The sequence below is a fragment of the Anarhichas minor genome, unplaced genomic scaffold, assembly GCF_050575085.1.
Source record: "Anarhichas minor isolate MPS153535 unplaced genomic scaffold, ASM5057508v1 ptg000073l, whole genome shotgun sequence".
NCBI lineage: Eukaryota > Metazoa > Chordata > Actinopteri > Perciformes > Anarhichadidae > Anarhichas > Anarhichas minor.
Window position 1 is genome coordinate 440690 of NW_027466519.1, and position 23090 is coordinate 463779.

The window sequence follows — 23090 nt, forward strand, 5'->3', positions numbered from 1 at the left end:
AAGCAATTCCGATCGAAATCAACTGCACACCTCTTCTGCCTGGTGACTATGAAATTATGTTAAAACAACAATGTCATTTTAAATTGAACAATTTGTCAAAAGCCACATTAACATAACCACCAATAACTTATTTAGACAGACCAAACAGCTCATTTAAGCTGCTGCTGGCAGCTTGTCTACTCTGTTTAGGCATTGTGGCGCTGACACAAAGTACAAATTCTGGTGCACGGTACAGTCACAGCCCTCGATAGGGATCTGCTTGTATGGCAATATATGAGGGTTAGATCAAGAATAACCATCACTGTATTTTAGTAGGTGTTTACAAGGACAAGTCCTGACAAAAACATTGTTTGGCAAACTGCAAGGTGAAAATACAACCACTTCAACTGATTTAAATGACGTTTTCTTCCTTTCAAAGCTCTAATTGTTTTTTTTATAGCTGCAGTAATGGGATGTAATATGATTTTGTAATATGTTCTGGAAGTTAATCTAAACTGAGACCTGAGTCCTCTCAATCTCCCTATTGTGGTTACCCTCGGGTTAAACCTGACACACCTATAAACACACACACACACACACACACACACACACACACACACACACATACAAACACTCAACCCACTTTCTCTCTCCCAGCCCACGGATTGCACTATCCATCATCTGCCCATGACAATCTCTCCTCACCAGCACACATTTCTGTACCTCGCTTTCTGTCACTTTACTGCTGCCATCCATCGCCTCTCGCCCCCTCTCTGCTCCGTCAGGTGAGCAGGCTCATCGCTTACACTCAGATATGCAGTAGCAACTTTGATTCCCCCTCTTTGAAAAGAGACAGTGATTCTTGCCAAATTAACAAACACATGGATGTAGATTTCAACCTTTTCTTCTGTCCATTTTTTAATATTCGTGAAACATTATTTCATCTCTTCTTGCCATCTTTTTAACCCTCGAGCTCTCAAGCTGTATTCCCCTTTGCTTTCTTCCCATCACTGTCTTTCTTATCTCTGGCTGTACTGAGGAACAGCGGTGCTGTGAGCTAAATGCAAGCTAACATGCTCACAATGACAATGCTAACATGCTGATTTTTAGCAGCAGTTATGTTTATCGTCCTAGATTAGCCTGTTAGCACCCTAAACACAAAGTACAGCTGAGACTGATGAGAATGTCAATAGATTGTAGGTACACAAAGCAAAGTATTGAAATGTTGACACAATGATAGCGCTGGATGAAAATGTCAGGGATGATCAAAGTTAAAAGGATACATCATCTGGGGACCATGAATATCCCTAAAAGAAATCTACCAAATGTTGAGCTCCTCTACTGGGTAATCAAGAATGTTGACCTGCTGGCAATGTATGAAAAGTCAAAGGATCGTCAAAGACATTAGGATTCATTGTACCAAATCTGACAGTTGTCGAGACTCATGACAGCACTGGAGAAAAAATTTCAGAGGATCACCAAAGTCGTTTTCAGGAGACCATGAATGTATGTTCAAACTTTCATGGAAATCCATCTACTAAATCCTGAAATATTTCAGTCTGGACCAGAGTGGAGGACTGACTGCTACGTGGCTAAAGCAGTGCAATTTATTGATACAAGTAACACCCCATCCAAACAGATGGACTTACCTACCTTGTTGGATAGGGAAAATTGCTTTAAACCAAAATAAGGTTTGGTGTTTGTAGTGAGGGTATTACGATGTTTGTAACAGCAGGAAGATCTAAGAGCCAGAAAAACAACATAAATGCTGAAAGCTTAGCAATCTTTCTACCAGCAGGACATAACTTTTCAGCACAAGAGAAAACATGTTCTAAGGTGACATTTCTCAACAGTTAATAGTTAGATGTCTTCATATTGTGTATTGTAACAGACAGTGTTAATTAAAAAAGGTAATGAAGTACTTGATAATGAAGCTGTGTGCAACTGTCCTCTCTAACAGTCATGAGACTTAATTAAGCGGTCAAATGTAGCAAATGAAATCATAATGCACTATCAAAGTTCATCACCAATGGCACGCATCATCCATTAATGCGGGTTCGACCCTCTAAATCATCATCCTTAAATGAAACAGTCCATTTGAAGATACAAGAGTTCAGCGCTATTAAGATCTCCTTGCGTCTGTATCAAAGTTTAATATTGTCTCAATTAAAGCCTTTCCGAGCTTTAAGAGTCTTAATACAATCTTAAGCTTTACTACCCCCCACTATACACACATTGTCCTAGAATTTCCTCAAAGTCTCCAAAAGTAGGCCACGCGTCACGGTTTTGTTTCATGTTTGCCTTTACGTGTACAGATTAAATATCTGGCCTGCCCAAGAGGTACAATCACAATAAATCATGACAATTTTTCACTTCTTCTTCAGCCCCGTCACCCAAGTTCTTCCTTTAACGGTATTTTTATCAGCTGGTCTGCACGCATTTTCTCACTGTCAGATGGGCCGATTAAGTCTCAGATAAAAGGACTGATAGTATGCGACAGCAAAATGTGTTCGGGACTGTACAAGTTTGATAATGCTGAAATAGAGTAGAGCAGGATTCGATCACTATGGAAAGTTCCCGTGATCCACCAAAACGAAAAGACCATTTCTAGCTGCTCTGTGAGACTTTGGCACAGGTGGGTTTTGAGCTAAATGCTATTGTTAACATGCCAACATGCTCACTTTAACCAGGCATCCACCCAAATGTAGCACGTTTTTTTTTTAAAGTGAAAAGAATATATTTGTGTTTCCATCCACTTATTGGTTCATCAGGGTAAGCAGAAGGTGGCTCTAACTCTCGAGCCAGGGGCAATTATATAATTTAGAAGAAGAGGGTGCAACAAGATTACTTCATTGAAAGAAGTCCCAAATGGTGGGGACATTTCTTTTGAAAACAAGATGTAAATATGCTATTCATGTTTGTTTCATGTATTCATTTGACGACGGTTACCAAAAGTGGCAAATATTTTTGTCTTTTGTTACAATGATCACAAGGCAAACAATGAAAATACGCCGTTCATGTACAAAGTAATCCATCGCGAATGCGAGCTTGAATATATGCGATTGGCAAACGCAGCCCCTTGGCTAAAAATGTATACAGAAAAAGTTTTTTAAGTCTTAATCAGTGGGACAACTGCTTATTAGTAATATTAAATTACACTTGAAATATAAAATGACAACTTGGTTTTATTATTCATTAATAAGGAATGACTTTCTCAACTAAATCCGTATTTGAGAAAAAGGATGGAGTGTTCCCCCTGCTGTTGTAACCGTTGTAGACTCACTGCACTCCTTTTATAGAATGAAAAACATGAATCGCTTCTTTCATTCATCCTTGCGTCTCCTTTTCCCGCTGTCATTCCTTTGCATTCTTCCGCCCCCTCTGCTCTCGTCACCGTTTTGGATTCCTGCTGTCCATTCATGCATCCATTCATCCTTCCTCTTTCCGTCATCCTTCTCTTCTTCTTTCTTTCTGGCTTGTGTGAGAAGCTCCATCATCCCGTCCTCTCTCCATTCATTCATCCCTCCCTCCTTCTCTCGTGCTCATCTACAGTACATCCACACACATTCCCTCAGTCTCGTCAGAACTGCCTCGAATTATTTACTGCTTAATGGCCTACATCAGCTCACAGCGGTGCTTTGCTTTATTTATTGATTTCCATGCCTTTTGTCTTCTGTTCTGTGTGTGCGTGTGTGTGTGTGTGTGCGTGTGTGCAGGAGAAGCACATCTTAAAAGATATAAAGCTCAAGGACGTCCTGCACATTCAGGGCTGCTGAAATGACCTGTGGGTTGAATGATCGATTGATCTGATGTTTGAAGGCTAATCGACCGTTACTCTCTGCTACCAATGCTTCTGTCTGTTTATATGATGTGTCCATGTGCCCATATGTCCAATAGTATGTATGTGTGTGTGTGTGTGTGTGTGTGTGTGTGTGTGTGTGTGTGTGTGTGTGTGTGTGTGTGTGCACCACAGTGACCACCATTCACGATCTTCTTTCACTGACTAGTGATTCATTATCTCCATGTGCATTCCATGTCGGATGTGCTACCAGCCAACACAACCAGTACTTTTTTCAGCCTTGGTGCCAAACCTTTTCTGGTTTGTGACCTCTTAAAAGAAAGCAGAGTTTACTGTACTGTCTCAACCCAGGTTGCATGGATGTGAGCAGTCCAATTAAATATTGATTCTCAGGCCTCTTAAATATGTAATGAGTCTGAGGAGCCACCATAAGGATATCAAGTCTATGCAACTTTTGCAACCATATTGCAGTAGAAAGTAAATCCCTGATTGAATAAAAAAACCTCTCATAGGAGTGCTGCAAGGAAATTCTGCTCTACAGATGCAAGGAGCTGCCCTTTATGGTCCGTCAGTCTCCTGCACTCTTTTGAATACTGATCATATTTGCTTGAAAAAAACAAAAAAATCATTCACCAGTAGCAAAAAACAAAACATCACTGTCAAAAGCTATTGTTCTCATGCTTTTTGAAGTGATGCTCACAGACTACAGCGCCTCAACCTCACTGCTCCCTCTGTCCTTGGCTGTGGATGAGAACCATTGTGTGTGTGAGAGAGAGCGAGAGAGAGAGAGAGAGAGAGAGAGAGAGAGAGAACCTCTTTGCCAAAATGACCGTTTACATAAAGATACGCATAATGATCCAAAACTGGATGAGATGAAAGGCAGAGGTTCCAAATGCCTGGATGACACCAAGTGTCCCTCGCTCAGTACCTGCACCCCCCCCCCCCCCTCCCCTCCCCTCTGTGATGATGATGATGCAATATCACCACCCCTACCATCTTTCCATTGCATTTTCAGATCAATGAGAGAGGCAGAGGACCGTGTATTTTCAGCCACAGGCTGACAGCTGTGCAGCTACCCCACGTACGTGCTCATACCCGGAGAAACAGAGAGAGAGAGAGAGAGAGAGAGAGAGATAGAGAGAGAGAGAGAGAGAGAGAGAGAGAGAGAGAGAGAGAGACAGTGCTATTTTTTCTGCATCCTTTGCTCTGCAGACGCGTGCGTGACATGCTGTCTGCTCCCGGATTTCCCTTCAACTTTTTTTGCGGTTTTCACACTGTTTTCATTGCCGCATTCCCTCCGTGCGCCGAGTCTTTGGAATGAACTGCTTTCCTGTCTGCGTCGTTTCCATGCCAGCATGGGAACTGCCGTGTCCAAAAGGAAGAATTTAAGAAACGATGCGATATCCTCTGTGGCAGCAAAAGTTAGGTGAGTATCACCCGGAGCTCTCCGCCTTTCAGCCCCATTAAATGGCAGCCGCAGGTTAGACTCGACAGCCTTCGGGTGCGACCCGAGCGAAGTTGCCATGTGTGACAGTTGAATTACCGCTGCGCTTTCCTGCGTACAGCTAGTCCCTTATTTGTAATGCGCAAAGAGGCTCAGAGCTTCTCGCACGTCTGCCGACTGTCCCGGGGCGTGCGTCCGTGTAAATGTGTGCGTAAATTAGCCTTTATTCTCTCCAAAAACAGCACCTGTGGTGAGCAATAGAAACCGACTATGGAGAAGGTTTGTCCCTCAATTCCACGAGACTGTGTTTTATTCGGACTAAATTGGCGAACCCATCTGCCCGTGAAGCGTCGGAGCTTTGCCTGATGTTGTGACTGAAGCATCATTGTGTAATGAAAGTCATGCAGAGGCAAAGCGAGGGCTGTGACTCACAGTGGACTAACATTTTCTGACTTTGGTAGGCTATCAGCTAAAATAGATCATCGTGATGATCAATCATTTGTTGTAGGCCTATATGCATTTTTTTTTTAACTGCATGTCATCTTGTGTTTTTAATGGGGATTTAAACAAAAATGGCTTTCTGTCTGGCCGCATCGACCCGAGCAGCCTGCATGCTGACTTCACACTCCGGCGTGCAAACGATCCAGCCGCAAATGAATCAATCACCGCAATCGATTCGGTCGCTTGCAGTGATCACCTATCACGATCAGTTATTGGGCCGGTCACAGGGGGCAGCGCCGGTAAGCGGTTGTTTAATTTATTCAGCCAGCAGTGGGATTCAGACTGTTTGGCACGAGTCCAACCCGTTAAAAGCTGTTAACGACTCATTCGTTCACTGTATGGGGCTGTATGGATTATTTTTTAATGGCCAAGCCCGCATCCTGTTCTAGCACCATACAGGCAAATAAATAGCTTATAGCTCTATCATGCTTGACTGAGGTTGAGCTGAAGCTGCAGTTTGCAGAAAAGCACGTGCAACTGTGTTCATGTGTCCACACTATGAAGTGCGGACGAGGAGCTGCGATCTCTCGCGTGAGATCAGAATACAAAATGAGCTCTTCAGAATACAAAATGAGCTCTTCTGTGCTTCAGCAGTGGCCTCACAGCAGGCCCTGCTTTGACATATTTTTTTTTGATCAATCAATGATTGACCTTGACTTGTGCAACGTCGTCCAACGTCCACAGATGAGGGCTGACGTGCTATTACGTCATTATCTCATATGAGTATGCCTCTTCCTTACATTGCACATGTGGTGTGTATGTGAGCCTTCTTTGCATTCATCGCAGCGTGCGGGAGTATGTGTTTCTTTTTTTTTTTAATGTGTGCCACCTTGAGATGAGAATGTGATGCTCATACACAGTGGCAAGTGGAGGGTGTCCCGGGCACGTAGCCTACTGTAAGTGTGTGTGTGTGTGTGTGTGTGTGTGTGTGTGTGTGAGGGAGGAAGAGAGAGAAAGTGAGAGAGTCAATCTCAAAGCCGAGTCTTTTTTCTTCACGTCTTCAATGAAACATCTGAAATACACTCATTATTGAGGATTATTACTGCCCACACACACACACACACACACACTTTCATTTGTTGAGTTAATGGCAGAATGAACCTTGCCTTTCCGTATGGGAGATGCAGCTGAATCACATCCAATAATAATCAGCCTTTCACCTGCACACAACCTCATGAATGTGGAAGCAGGCATTCAAAAGTTGTTTCTCTGCATCTCTCCACCTCGCACACAAACATATCTATGTGCATACTGTCAGGCCTGTACACTGCTCTCTCCATTTCCCCCTACATCTACTCGATCCCTTCTTCATTCTGTCTGAAGGGCAGGTTGGACTCTGAATCTTTGAATCTCTGCAGAGTTAAAGTGCTAGAGCTCTGTCTGCAGCATCAGATCTACGGACTTATTACCCATACACCCATTTACATATAAAAGGTACATTTATATTAAAAGGAATTTACCTCAGAAACACAATTTCATTTTCAATTTCATTTTCAAGCTCATAGCTGAGTTCTGACTCATCAATTTCTTATCTGCAGCTAGTGTCCAGTTGGCGACATGATACAGTGTCACCTCAGCTCTCAAATCATATTAGAGGACATACCATAATATAAATCACTGCTGTTCAAGTAGCTAGACCCAAGTGCACACACACACACACACACACACACACACACACACACACACACACACACACACACACACACACACACACACACACACACACACACACACACACACACACACACACACACACACACACACACACACACACACACACAACCTCTCTGCAAGTTTATCCTCCATCTTTCCTTTCTCTGTAATACATTTTCTGTACGTTTTCCGGACTGGCCAACTTTTGTGGTTGGGCAAATAAAGACCTCTCCCAAAGCAAACAATAGACCACATTTGTTCACTCAATCACATTTGTTAAATGTTCATATATATATATATTTACAATTATTTTACATGAACATAATCTTTCTCCTCTGTTGGTGCTACATGTCAGGGGATCACCAAAGTCATTATGATTTATCCTTTGGCGACCACTAAAACACGAAAATGTCAACCTGCTGGTGGTGGTGCAGGGAAAGTGGGGAGATCACCAAAGTCAGTAGGATTCACCCTCTGGGGACCACTCGTGTCTGTACCACATCTGATGGTAATCAAACAGTGCAAACCCTTGAGCCATGCTGCTGGCGTTACTTGAGGAATTACTAATTCCTAAGGATAGGTGTGCCAGATCAGAAAATGCTCGTAAGAGACATTTTGTAAAGCTCTGACAGATGACCCATTCGGTCATTGAGGTATGAGGCCGTGTTAGCGGACATCAACTCAACAGTGGATGACCGCATTCATGGGAATGCATACAAACAATACACAGGAAACACTAGCTTCTTGTCCCTGCTGTCTGTGCCACTGTCACCATTTGCATGTTTGTGGATTGCTGGTTATGAAACAGGTCACACTTTCCCCTCCAGCAGCTCATGAGAAGTAGCGAGCGACAGAGCGAGGAAGGGGGAAGAGAGGGGATGAGATTAATTCCAATTTACACACCAGAAGCCTGCGACATTGAGTGAAAAAGCGAATGCTTTGATCTTAATATCGGCCAGAGAGGAGGGCTGTGCTGTGGTTGGGGTAAAGGGCGTCGGACGACAGCGCTCACAGAGCTGTGGGGGTGTGAAAGATGGTGTGGAAGGATTGTTTTTTTAAGGACGGATGTAAATGAAACATCGTGCCTTAGTTTATTCAGGCCAATCGACAGGTGCGACCGTCATCGTTGCAGACCTGCAGTCACTCTGTTCATGAGGGTCGAGGGCTGTTACGCAATCGTTTTTTATTGAAATAACAGGATTTCAGATTCACTCAAGCTCAACAAAGGGAGACCGTGTTTCCTCAGAAGTTCTGAGTATCTGGTCATTCTTTGCTAAAATCTTGCTTCATTTTATTATTTCCATTTTGCTCATGTATTTAATATATATTAATATACACACTGTGTATTTCTGATTTTTAGTAGCATGGCTCAGTGCATCCACTTTACATCTCCTCCTCTTCTGTTCAATCACAGAGTCTTTGCCATAAATATGCTGAACGAGGCAGAGTTTATTGATTACAGTCTGAAGAATGATGAGGGCTCCAGCAGTGTTGTGTGATTGTCTGTCTGCAATGGGGCATATTTATTCTTTTTCACATTTATTCTTTGACAAAAAAATAATTAATGAATAAAAACAAATCTCAGCCCAGGTTGAAAAAGTAGATGTTCAAACTTTCCATTATTCTGAGCACTTTTTCTACAGTTCAGTGACAACTAAGCAAGTTTAATTTGCCAATGAAGACCTCGTGATACGGTCGAAGGCTTCAGAACAAGCGAGTAAAGAACAATATTTATGTATTTTGACATTTTTATTCATGTCTACGTTGTTTTTTTTAGTTTTTTTCACAAAATATGCTTTACTTAATATCATTGTTTTACTTTCCTAGAATATTGTAAAACATATGTTGTGTTAAATGTGTGTAGGCTATTGTGTGTGTGAATCAGTTGCAGCACCCAGCACTGTATGTGGTAGCGTTGGGCCACACTAACGTACTGACATTTTAATTAGCTCCCAGATCAGGTGCTCCGTTTCCACATATGTCCCATGATGCACCACCCTTTAAAGACTCGCAATTAATGTTCCCAAGTCCCTTCGGCCCTCAGCACACGCAGGCAGCAAGCCTCTCAACAGGTTGTCATCACCCCAGCTGTGCGTTTGTGTATGTGTATGCTCCACTGTGTGTGTGTTTGTAGGAAACCCAATTCAATTAGAGCATCTGAGAGGCGAATTCGATTAAGGAGCATTAAGAGTGAGGAATCTCTTGGCCTGGCAGCCCATTGTTTACAGTGGAGAGATGCCCGGGGAGACATCAGCTCTGATGATATTCAGACCAGTGGGAACACTGCCAGGGGAGTGATGAACAGGGGAGCCTGTTTGCAGCCTCCAGCCGCTTGTCCTCTAAAGATATATGGTCATAGCGTTAAACAGCATGAGAATCGACAGGGAAAAGGCAAGAGATTAGATATTGGTCAAAAACAGAAGGAAATACTATATGTAGCGGCAGCGTTAAACTACATGACTCTCAATAAGTACCTGTATGTCAGTTCTATGATCAGATTGACCTGTTTGTAGCCATGCAGATCATTTATTGGTCAAATTATTTTGCTTAAAGTGGATGGGCATTTTACACCAGTCAGAACAAACTCAACCAGGAACTATGTTAGGTTGATAAGCACTAGAAACGTAGTTTTGAAAGCAGCCTAAAAAAAAAAGGAAGAAGAAGAAGAGGAGAAAGTAAGACTGGAATAAGTAATGAGTAATGTTTCACCATCTGTGTCTGCATTAGTGAGCACAAACTTGGAGAGACTGGAGATAAAAGGTATGTATACAGTTCTATAATGTTCCCATCTGCCAAGTATCTAGTTATGCATATTGTTCCATCTAGAACTGTGAAGAGGTTAGTGAAGTTTGTGGCATAAAAGTGTTTGAGGAGGAGTGGAGTGTGTGCAATTGTGTCTGACTCATACAGCTTGTAAATGCTAAGTACGTTCTTAACTGTAGACCCAGACGGGCAAAATATGCTCATACTGTATTCATTCGCTTAGTCAGCGAAGCTTCAGGTTGCATGTTGCACCCACAGTAGTTTGTATAACAAAATTAGAGTTACTCTTGGAGAGTAGCTCTGTCCAAGACATTGTACCATTAGCATCCTTGTTGCATGACATTGTAGTTGGAGCCTGTCCTCCCAAGAAAAACAAGACCATCTGTCATTTCAGCAAATTACCAAAAGCGGCATATGTCTACGTTAAAGTGGCAAAGCTATGAAAGCAATGATAAAACTATTAACTCATTTAACCCACGAAAGCAATGTTTGTTCCTTGTTTTCTCGACCTTAACCGTGTACCAAACAAAGATGCTTTTGTACTTATTTTAACCAAAACCAACAGTTGTTTATGTGCCTAAACCTAACCAAATCTTAACCACTGTGTTGCCACGTGACAGATAGGGGCATCAGATGAGAAAATGCTTATATGTGTCATTGTGGAGGGCGATAACAAACAAGGTATTTTGTCATTGCTTTTGGGGACCTAATGGGTAGGTGAGAACTGTTTCCAAAAGCCCTGGTTGTGGTGTCAAGGACGCTGCGACAGCTGAGTTGGCAGCTGAAAACATGGCATTCATTCACCGGTGATGCTGTCAGGGTATCTAACCTTCATTCATGTGAGACAAACAACAAAGCAAACATGGCCAAAATGGATCATGTGAATTTCTTGCATCACTGTAGAAACTAGAACAGGCTGTGCAAAGTAAGAGGAAATACAGAGAATTGTGGTCAAGTCCCTGTTATAAAAAAAATATTACAAGACTTGCCAGAGTATGGGTGTAAAAAATTACTCTTTGGTTGCCAACTCCCATTTCCCATAAAATCATAAACTTGCCAACCTGGAACGGTTTCTAAAACATTACAGCAATTATCCTTCTTTAAGTCTCTTCAAGTTAATGTTCATACCATAGTGAAATACGTGGAAACAGATTTCTACTTTACCTTTAAGGTTAAAGATTTAACTCACAGAGCCAACTCTCATCCATCACTGTCAGAATATCTAATCTGATCTGATCTGAATCCAGGACACTCAACTTGAACCTGTGCCATCCTTGTCACTGCTGTTTGACACGTTTCATCTCGCACTCAATGAGTTTGCAGAAGTCACTTAAGGGGTTAAATGAAAGAGGCTTTTAGGGTTGAGTTAATTGTCAAAGATGCAGCTGTCCCGAGGAGGAAACAGACTCTGTCGTCAGTTGCATCTCTTTCTTCCTCATTGTCCTGACTGTGCTCTCTCTCTCTGCCTGCCGCGGTTTCCTCAAGTTTACTCCACCTTTCATTTTTAATATGCCCCCATTTTGCTGTACACTCCCCTTCCCCTCTGCTGTAATCCCGTCTCTCCTCCTCAGAAACTCCCCTCCCCAACTCGTTTCTCTCCCCAAACCCCTGTCACATGTCTGAGAGCATGCAGGACGAATTTCATATCTGCCTGTCAGGCTCTTCCTCCTCTTCTCCGTCTCCAACTTCTCCGCCTTCATTTTTCACATGTGCACATGGGTTTATCTCCCCTGCTGCCTCATGCACCTGTGTCCCTGACGTGCCGTGCTCACATATTGTATATGGAGTAGGTGCAAAACAGTGATATGAGACAACATAGAGAGAGGGTTTGTTTAATGGAGGGATTGAGCGGTGCTTTGCTCTATCCGTTTCCGACTCTCATGTATAATGGATGATGAGAGTCTCTTGCACCATTGTTTGCTGATTCTAATCAGAGGGCCCGGCCTGTTGAATAATAAAACAGGAGGGCAAAATGAAAATGTCTCAGAGCTTCGGAGGAACACCTGCTGATTTGAGCTTCGACTACATTTATCACGACTGTTCTTAACCGGACTGGTTTCTTGTTACATGTCTGCATGCAGAGACACACACACACACACACACACACACACACACACACACACACACACACACACACACACACACACACACACACACACACACACACACACACACACACACACACACACACACACACACACACACACACACAGACACACACACAGAAACAAACATTTCATCTCTTTTTGTTGGCCTTTCTTCTCTTTTGCTCTTGAATATTTTGTATGGATGGACTCATACGCGCGCGCACGCACACAGCCAAGTGCTGTACAAACAGAAACCTCCAGACTTGTAACTCTAAGATGACACCTGCATTATTTCCTGGTCTTGAGGCCCTGTGTTGTAGAGTCAAATCTGGTTTTGAAATCTTTAATTCAGTTTATATTGTGTTTACATGGCGCATATTCTTAAATCAATGTGTGTTTAATCAAATCACACCAGACTAACTGGCCCATAGAAAAGCTGCTGTTAGGTATTAGAGCATAATATTAGCCTACCGGTTGGTGTCTGGGACTGCAGGTAAACTACAGTATGAAGCGGCTGTGTGTCACATACAGTATCTTACCCAATGCTGTGATAAAGAACATCTGGTTCTTTTGTCTTTCTAATGGAGGTCCACACTAGCCTTGAGCTCTCACACAAAGTCTCCACTACAACCTACATAGGGATAATGAAGGAGGCGATAGTGTCAAATCTTGCGTAATGCTCTGTAATTACTGATATGTATTCACGAAGGATTAACATCGGTGGAGAACAAGAGTTCCCCAAAATAGGTGACAGTGACAATTTCTACTTCCTAGTCAGTAACAATAAATAATGTGGCAAAATGATGATGGGGGTTATTAACTTGAATAATAAAGTCATAGTTCCATTTATAGGACATCCTATACCTGTGCTGTTGGTAAAAGGTAGCATAGGTCAAATTGAATCTGTCTCGACTGGGCTCAGTTTAAACAAGAAACTCCGTGTAAGAGAGAAGGAAAGAGAAATGTTTGTAAAAAGTCTGCACTCCTGCTCTTACTGTGTGTGTGCCTGCTGTGTTGGACAGGCTTTAATAATTGACAGAGCTGCCAGGAAGGAGGCGTTTACCCACAGATTCACCTGTATTCAGGGGATTCTTTTGCACCGTCACCTCCAACTTTAGCCGCATTGGGAAATAGGCCACTTTCCTGAGTGTGCCCGAGGATGTAAACAGGTGATATTATAACTGCAGCTGTGGACACACCAGGTTATTTTTTAGGATCGCATCGATATAAACTTGAAGATGAGCACTGCTTTTTACACCAGGTTAATGCGTTTTACTGAAGTAGGTAGTCTTGGAGGCACGACGTTTTATATGCTGTTGGGTAATTTAAACTATAGCACGAGTTGAATAAAAGGTTAAAAGCTGCAGCATTTCCTCTGAGAAGTGGAGTGAAAACATTACGTCACACATGATCATGATCCTTGCAACAGGAGTAACTTATTATTAACAGCATACAGTATTAAGAGTTACTCGCATGTTTCTCCTTTCCTCCCTCCACTCATTCCTAATCATTGTCACGTCGTTATTCCTAATAGTTATTGCTGCGGCTCATTCCCTCTCAGTTCCAGAATGACATTGAAAGCACATCTTTCGAGGGATTCGTTTTCTCATTGTCTGCCCAGTCTCTCTTTGCTCATTTTCCTCTGCTGTCACACACAGGAACATTACGAGGTCAGTGTCATTCAATTGCGAGACCTGGGGCTATTCTATTAAAAGCCGAAGCCCTCCATGATATTGAGTTTTAGCTATAAGTGGCTGAATGGACGTCTGTAGCGTATTTATCTCTATTTCTGTGTGTGAGTAAAAGAAAGACCATGAGGAAAAAATGAGCTAAAGCACCAGATGCAGTACTGTGGTCAAGGAGCTCACAGCATCTATTTTCAGCAAAGACATTTTTCTGCAGTTGTTGACAAGGTTAAGTATTTTCCTTGACACAAAGATACAGTTTACATCCGCACATACGTACATTCTGCGTGTGTATGAAAGGACACAAACACACTAATGGTCTGCAGCTGCGATTACACCCACTGACTAAAACTGAGGTCATGCTGAGAAATGAAGATGAACAATCCTTCACTCTACAGTATCTCCACCGACTGTCTCATACGCTGTTTCTCTTTCAGTCCGAGGCTGCCTGAAATGCGGAGATAAAACCGCTGCATCATTAATCTGCAGGTGGCACAAGCCGACAAAGAAGGCAATTAGGTTTATAATTTACAATTCTCTTGCCCTTCTCTCTTCCATTTCCTGTCCTTTCAACTCACCCCTACTTTCCACCCATGAATAATGTCTTTATGTGTGTCATGTGTCCCCACAGAGCAGCGCGAGCATTTGGAGAGTACCTGTCCCACACACACCCTGAAAACCGAAACGGATCAGGTCAGCGTCTTAGACATCCTGCCATTTGTCCATCCCTCTATCCTGCTCTGCCTATTCCTTTGTGGTCTTTAATCCTTCCTCCACCTGCTTCACCTCATCCTCTGTGAATATGCCAGGCTGCGATCATTAGTGTTTGGATCACTACAATAGCTGGTAACCGAAGAAAGATGATGATATTTTCCTGTGTGTCATCCTCAGCTTGTGCTCTTATTTTTCCTCTCTCTCTCTTCTCCTTGCTCTGTTCTCATTCTCAAGCACTCATATTTGTCTATTTGTCCATCATTCTAGCTCATCTTCTGTGTGAAACCTTGGTGGGTCCCGACCCGGAGTCGCCAAGTGACACGATTAGCCCCAACAACAACAACAGCCTCCATCCCTGCTCCAACGCCACCAAGAGCTGTGAGGACAAACGGGAGGCCAGCCTGATAAAACCCCCGCTGGGCTTACTCCAGCCTCCTCCCCCTTCCATCACCATCTCTGCCAAAGCATCGCGACTGTCCCTCGAGCGCAGCTTCTCAGCGGAGGAAGACCAGCAGAAGTGCGTCGAGTGCACCCTGCAGCCTGCTCGCGTGTACACCATCACAACCCAGCGCGGTATGCTGATGAGCAGCGGCCGGGGCAGCAAGGAGAGCCTAGAACTGGACGTCCTGAAGGAGAAGTCGGGGAGTGGCGGGGTGGGATCCAGAGGAGGCTTGATCCAACCCTCCACTTCCCCTTCCTCCACCTCATCGTCTCCAACTCAGCACCACCATGCCAGCAGCGGCCGTGGCGCCAGCCACCATCACAGAAACCATCACGACACTCACCACGGGAACCACCACCACCACGGCGTCCCGGGAACCAATGCGCCCTCCAGTAGCGGAGGAAGTAGCGGAGCAAGTGGAAGCAGCAATTATCAGCAGCAGTCTTTATCCGTCGCTGGATCCCACTCCCATCATGGAGCACACCACCACGGCCACCACCATCACCTGTCTCAACCCCCGCTGCAGACTTCCGTCAGCGCCCACAACATCCGCGGCTGGGGCGAGGGTGGAAAAGGGGAGGCGGAGTGCAGCGGGCTGGCCTGCGAGTCATGCAGCGGCGCCCCATCGCGAAGCCAAGGCTCCCTGGACCTGGAGAGCACAAACCGAGAGGCAGGCAAGCAGCACCGACGCCTAGAGCGGATGTGGAGTGTGGACCGGGTGACTGGGCTGGAGAGAGGTGAGAGGGCGGAGGACACAGAGCAAGGGAGAGGCGCTGAATTCCAGACGAGGGCAGGAGGGGGAGGTAGGGTTTGTTCATAAGACCCCGTGAATGGGATTGATGGGTTTAGTATTGTACCAGAGATGAAATAGCATTTGACTAATTTCAATCATTTTCCTAAATGCATTTTTTTTGCTGAAAATGAAGGATCCATTTAAACTTGATTTCCCATCAGTCTAGTGTATGTGACGGTTTAATTATTTACATTTGTTTACAAGTACTAATTCTAGGCTTCAAGGAAGTCTCGGGACCACCTTAGTGAAAACAAGCACACTTAACATTTAAAGAGCATTTTGTAAGAATTAACTGAGAAACTTTGCAATTAGTTTGTAATTTTAAGTTATTTTACTGTTTAATATCAGTCTAATGAAATAAAACAGCTTCGTCACAATTCTGGATGAATTAAAGTGAAACATCCGTTAAAAGTGAGTTAAATCTATTTCTTCTCAGCTCTGGTGGGGACTGAGGGTTTGTTGTTGGATGTGACATGGTGGTCTGTATATCTGACTCTTCGTCTCCCCGTCTCTCTCCTCTGCTGTCTCCTTCTGTGTGTCTCCCTCTCTCCATTTGTGGAGTGGTGGACTGTGAAGTGCTGGTGCTGTCGCTGGTTTTGTGCTTCCATATTTCTAATATATTTATTACGACGTTTGCCAATATGACACACAGATTTTTCTCTTTTTTTCCACTTAACCCTGGAATGATCATTTTTCTCTCTGATTGCAGAGGACACTAACTGGTTCCCCAAGGAAAATATGTTCAGCTTTCAAACTGCCACAACAACCATGCAGGCGTGAGTGTCCAACCTTCAAGCACACATAAATCTTACATGTACACAAATGCACATACATGTACACATCTGTGTGATTATGATAGCGACCTGAGATTCTGTCCAAAGATCACCTGCAGCTGTAGGAGATACCTCAACTCACTTTATCAAACGTAGAATCTCCAGCATCTTCCAGCAATCTGTTTCTCCCCGACCATGCCTGTCTTTAAATTATTATTATTTTTTTAAATCTCCTTTTAAATGCATCCTTGTGCAATGCTTGTTAGACCATGTTCAGAATACAAAGGCAGACTCAGTCAATATATTCATGTGGCCCATTAAATACGTTCAGACCAGTTGCAATTATGTGGCACTGCAAGTTTCCGGTTTATTCATAGACGTCAATTATGACACACACTTTTTGTCTCCGTCTCATTATGCCTCTCCCAGTTTTTCCTCTGTCTCTGTTGTTTGGACTCATTGCTTACTGGTGCCTAAACTGTGTTGTTTTTGTCTCCCTCTTCTCTCTTCTCGCATGCTATTTAACCATGGGACACTCAAACAGGATATCGTGAGTATACTTCCCTGCCTGTTTCCTATTTTTGTTCTTAGCTCGCTTACCTCTTGTTCGTAACAGCTGTTCCTTAACTTTGATGACAACCATTTAACATTCATCCTTGGGCTGGGTGATCGAGTTTCAGCTGAAAACAAACTGACAAGTACAAGAAAGAGCTAGGGAGTGTACAGTAGAGAGGTTTGTGTCTATGTGTGTGTGTGTGTTTGTTGTCTGGGTTATTCTGGCCTGGCAAAAAAATTGTTTATCACGAAACATCAATAATCAACAGCAGGGATAAAGTCCAGAGTAATCCACTGCAGCTGAGAAACCAAGCTCAAGTCAGGAAAATGTCCATTGGCTGACCAAAACCCTGTCAGCTCACATCCATCCAGCAGTTCTGTCAGTGTGGCCGACACAACCGCCCTTACTAAGGACACAGCGATAGGTGGTTTGGCCATTTAACATTTTTGTGGCAGTCATGTTAAAGTGCTCTAATCCAGATCGACAGCCGTCGCCAATTATCACTCAATCTGTGCTGGCTGACTTGCAGCGTTTTTGGAACCGATTGTGGCAATTGGCTCTGGAGAGATTTGTTAATAACAAGTATTTATAGTGCCAACATGTGATCCCCAGTGCCTTCTGGTAAAACTGTACTATCGGTAGTAGTTTAAAAAGAAGTCAGTTATCATTCAGTTTTCAGCTATGTATTATTCATGAAGTCTTACTAACCTTGGTAGATGTCCTGTGTGAAATTTGATAAGTGCAAAATCGCAAACATCTGTCAAATAATTCCTGAGTAGGCAAGCGGAGAAGTAGGGTAAGATAAACGTTAACATTGATAACAGTAATAGTGGATTATGACTAAACCAGGACAAGTCTTGACATTTCATACTGCACAACCCCTGCTCCTACCACATCTCGCCTAACTAAACCCAACTAACCCAGGCTGCTCATATGCGTTTTCAAGTTCTTTGTATGTTGACCCAGCTTAGCTAACCAATCATTTTTCTTATTGTCAACAAATTCCATGAAAAGACCAAAACCAAGTATTATCTGCGTAGCTGAAGCATTTGTTCCTCTACACCGTAGACCTTCATTGTTTTCCAACAAGACTAAAGGCCTACAGATATATTAGCGCTCATAATGAAGCCGTTTCTTCCCCTGGCCTTGCTGGATATTTTTTATAATGGTGATCTTAATGCTTCATAGGCTATACTTGAGTACAGCAGTGCTTCGAGTTTCATGTTAATGTCAGGGTGGCAGCATAATGACAATGGTAACATTCTGATCTTCAGCAGGGTTGATGTTTAGCTTATTCACTACCTCGGTTTCTCATTCGTTTCTGAGGTATTTGGTCAAGTATTGAACACATTGAAATGTGTCATGGCACTGGAGCAAAAAAGTCATTAGGCTTAATTTTGAATGCCTGTGCCAAACTCAATGGCAATCCATCCAATAGTTGGCGAGGTATTTCAGTCTGGGCCAAAGTGGTGGAACGACCAACAGACCTAGCATGGCTAAACATGGTTAAAACACACATCAATGAGCGTTTCTCTATTATGATGAACACAGGTAGCGTAGCTTATTTTGAACAAAGCCCACATATGACATCTTGGTGTCATTTGCATGACTGGACTTGAGGCTGTGAGCCACAGACTGGTAGGGAAGTCAGAAAGTATTGAGCAACAGACTAATGCATTGTTAGTTTTGGCCTTTTTATGCGATTGGTTGACAGTAAGATTAATAGTGCCAGCTGTAACCTTTAAAAGAACATTTTGTTCTTTTAGGGATTTTACTACTTTCCACAACCTACCCAGAGTCAGTCCATCATGTTTAGCATGGTTGGAGATGCTCTATCTCTATCTCTGCTATGGACAAATGTCTGTAATCAGCTTCACAGAATTGCTGGGTCACATCTTTCCTCGTTAACAACAATAAGTAAGTCTCTTGAAGACATAATCACACATCGACAGTGAGGCATTTCACACCATGTTTGTACTTTGACACATAAAGTGTTGTCGCTTTCTGCTCGCCAGAAGGGTCTCAAAAGTCGAACAATGACTTAAATGAACGGCAGGCTCAACAATTTTGCAGTCAACCTCTTGCTTGTGAATTACAGCTTTAACATTCAAAATAAAGCATAAAAATGAGCACCAGGTGGTGAGAAGGAAGTATGAAGCCACAGCATTGGAAAATGTGCACCATTTCAAGTGGCGCTGCTACTCTAGCCCAATGGGCCTGCAGTGGCAAAAGTACACTAAAATCTCAAAATTCCTTTAAACTGCACTTAATAAACAATATTTTCTGGGAAAGTATCAAGAATCATAAAATTCCCCAAAAATAAACAAAAGAATTATATCTGGAGTGGAACTACTAAAAAGACACATAAGGTCACGAGATCAGCGTCTCTATCGCAAAATGGATTATACCACATGGAGACTGGCACATTTGTTACAGGGATGAATAGAAAATAAGATTTGAGCTGGTGATGTGACTTGACTTCCTGGTCTTTATACTCAAAGCTAGCTGCTGCCTATACCTACCTCAGCCTCCTCTTAACAGCCAAATAAACCCGGCAGCTAAAAGCCCTAGAATCAGCCCCCCCTGCACTGTCCTACCCTCAACCCCTTTAATACTGCGCCACGTCCCAGCAGGGCTTTTTGGGGATTTGAGCAGAGAAAAAGGAGAGTGAGGGAACAGGATTCGGCAGAAGTCATCCAGAGGTACGAAGCTGCACCTACCAGGATGTGCTTTGCTGTTTGCACTTGTTTCTGGCTATGCAGTAGCTCCGTTCTTGCTTTTTTACAGCCGCGTCTAATCTGACTAAGACAAAGAGTCCCCAACGTGGCATTTGAAGGTGAGGGCGTCAGCAGCTTTAAAACAGGATCTGCTCTCAGCATGACCTGCTACAGTGCCCCAATTTCTCGGCCGGATTTTTACCGCCACCCACATTGAATCGGATTTTTATTCTTCGACAGAACTGAAAAGATCAAAACGGGTACTCGGATGAATCTCGTATTGTGGATTCTACTCAGCCACACCTTGATTAAACTGCTTTGGTGGAAACATTTTGTCAAAATGTGACATTCATTCAGCAGACTTCAGTATTCAAACCCCCAATACAAGTTGGTAGGTTACTGCAGCATTCTGCCACAAATATTTCTGTACTAACCTTACAAAACAGGGTGAATTAGTATTTCCCTAAAAAGAATTTAAAAAATCATAAAAATACTGAGTCAGATTCTGTAACTTTTGCAGGAGTAATGACATCAGTGACAAGTTCAGAAACTGTCCCACTCGAGGCCCAGATGCTTCGTCACACAGGGGCAGATGGTGAATGTGACACCATGCATGCAGTACATCTCAGTTCCTTTGACATCTCAGTGTCATCCATCTGCAGTGTCAGCGCATTAATGTTGAGTGTTATTTCATCAAAATGAGTCATTTGAAAATGAGGGAAAAAAAATAGCAGAACAAAGTTTTAGGAACAATTTGCCTCCTTGCACTTGCAAACCCACAGGAAAATGCATCCACCTGAAACCATCACTTGAAATGAAGATTACTTATCACACTAAGGCCATGTACACCCTGTGTTTATTCATTCTTGCCTTTATTATTCTCACTATTTGACCATCAAAACCAGATCAAACAGGAAAACCAGCTCAAAGAATAAAGAGAATCACCTACTCATGACTCTTGACACAGCAGGCATATGTGTTGCATTCTTGACTCGGTGGCACTTTGTTCTTCAGCCTTATTGTTCTGTAACTAACAACACTGTGAAAACATAAAGATTTTTTTTCCAGATGTGGTGAATAGCTGCTGGCTCAGATTTGGGAGTATTTCTGTATTTTTGTATTTCAGTCTGGGTGGCAAACTTTATAATGCAATAAAAACACCAGAGTGGATGAAAAACCTTTGACACGTAACCAGTGTTTTTGAGTCTATCTGCACTAGTACATGTCCTAAGCTACAAAGCAGAGCAGACATGATGCCATTTCATACAGTAGCAGTTTGCAGGCAGTACAAATGTCAAATACCAGATCCTCATTCCAACATAGACGACAATTCTAACCATTGTTATGAACAGCGATGCACAAAGAAAGAGTAACAGAGCCCTTTCAGCATTGCTCTTCATCACCCCTCGCAATCTCAGAGTGCTTTTCACCATAGAAAAGGAGATTTTACCCGGTATACTCTTTCATGTGAGTTTTTTTTTCCTTTGCATCCCGCATTACCATCTCTAAAACAGTTGACCTGGTTATTTTGACTTTACTCAAGTACAACTTTTTAAGCGCTTTTACTTTACCGAGTATTTGTCATACATTAGACCTGTTCTCCACCGCTGCAAATACTGTACTTTTTACTTCACTACCTTTAGTTGAGAGCTAAAGTTACTAGACGATGACAGAATGGAAAGAAAAAAATGGCAGGATGGTTTATTTGTTTAGTATTCTGCTTTAGTTCAGGTCTCTTTGTCTGAAGCATATAATTTCTGCATGACACAATGAGTATTGGGAAAAGAGACGGAAAAGAGTTGTAGAGCTATTGAGCATCACAGACAGAGCTGAACAAGAGAGAACGGAGGACCTGTCAGGTTGTCTTTAGTTGGAAGTGGAGGTGGCCGTGGTTCTCTCACATCTCCTCTCTTTCTGACTAAATCTCATAAACGGTGTCCACACCTCTCCTTTGTGGGCAGCTGAGGTTTAAGCAGAGGATATGGTGGGTAAGACTCTGTGTGTTAGTGTGTTTAAGATATTTTTCTCAAAGTACAAAGTAAGCAACAATGATGTTGCTTATCTGTAATTAGAGTTATATTTGACCATGTTTTTGCATGATGTAATGTGTGTGTTGCTTGTAAAATTCATTGTTTGATGTTACAAGTTAACTGTGGTTTTGCTGACATTTTTATGGGGGTAAACCAAGGACAAATAATCCACAGTCTCTTTCTTTTTCCTTTTATGTTGCTTCTATATTTATGTGCTTCTCCTCCACCACCAGATAAAGATGGACCCACAAATACATACGCGCGCACACACACACACACACACACACACACACACATAAACCACATGCTGAGATCATTAATCATGAGTGTCGACTTGTGGCTTGGTATATATACAGAAACTGTGTGTAGATGCGACACGGGAGGGAGGCAGAAAGATAAAAGGATGTTTATCTGGGGCTCTTGCATAGAACATCATGTCATCAGGCAGAAAGTCACAGAGAAGATACAAACGCACAAACCCTATTTCTTTGTTGTCATTAAACAAACTAAATGGATTTCAAGGGAAACATTGTAATGCAAAGCCTCTATATTAAATGACTTATAGGCAACAAATGCATAGTGTCGTCAGAATGTTTTATTGTTGCTCGGAGACATGGGAACCTTGTAGACTATTGAAGACTAATACAAGGAGCAAAACCTTGCAAATTGAAAACAAAAGAGAAACGACCTCAACACGTTTGTAGCCCGTCTAGTCAGCCATAACACAGCGTTGCATTTGATAGTTTGACATATTCTGTCGTTAGATATTGTGACACAACAGAAATCAGGGAACGGACAAACCATGTTTCTAAACTATATGGTTCAAAAGTAAATATAAATTAATAGCACATAAAGGGTTATGATAATACAATGTGAGTGTATATCAAGCTGACATCACATTTGTGTACCTGTAACTCTGTTGTTATAGAGCATCAGTGAGACACAGTCGTGTAGATTCTTTGAATAAGGAGGATAAGAAAAGCCTGCTTTGTTCATCCAGGATCTTTTAGACCAAGGATGCTAAATTTGTTGTTTGATCCTGTAATCAGCTGCAGATGCAAATATAGCCTGACCGATAATTAGCCGGCCGTTATCTTTAAAGGTATACAGGAAAATCCACCGGGTGATTTATGTACTGTGCTCTCGAGCAACAA

General features: G+C 42.7%; 1 protein-coding gene across 1 annotated transcript in view; it reads left to right on the forward strand.

The window, feature by feature from the left end:
• Positions 1–5133: 5133 nt before the first annotated feature.
• nsmfa (NMDA receptor synaptonuclear signaling and neuronal migration factor a) overlaps positions 5134–23090 on the forward strand; it is a 33677-nt gene continuing 15720 nt past the window's right edge. Inside the window, 5 exon segments of the mRNA XM_076079810.1 lie at positions 5134–5204; positions 14543–14604; positions 14893–15804; positions 16570–16642; positions 19823–19891. Of these exon segments, the coding sequence (XP_075935925.1) occupies positions 5134–5204; positions 14543–14604; positions 14893–15804; positions 16570–16642; positions 19823–19891 (1187 nt within the window).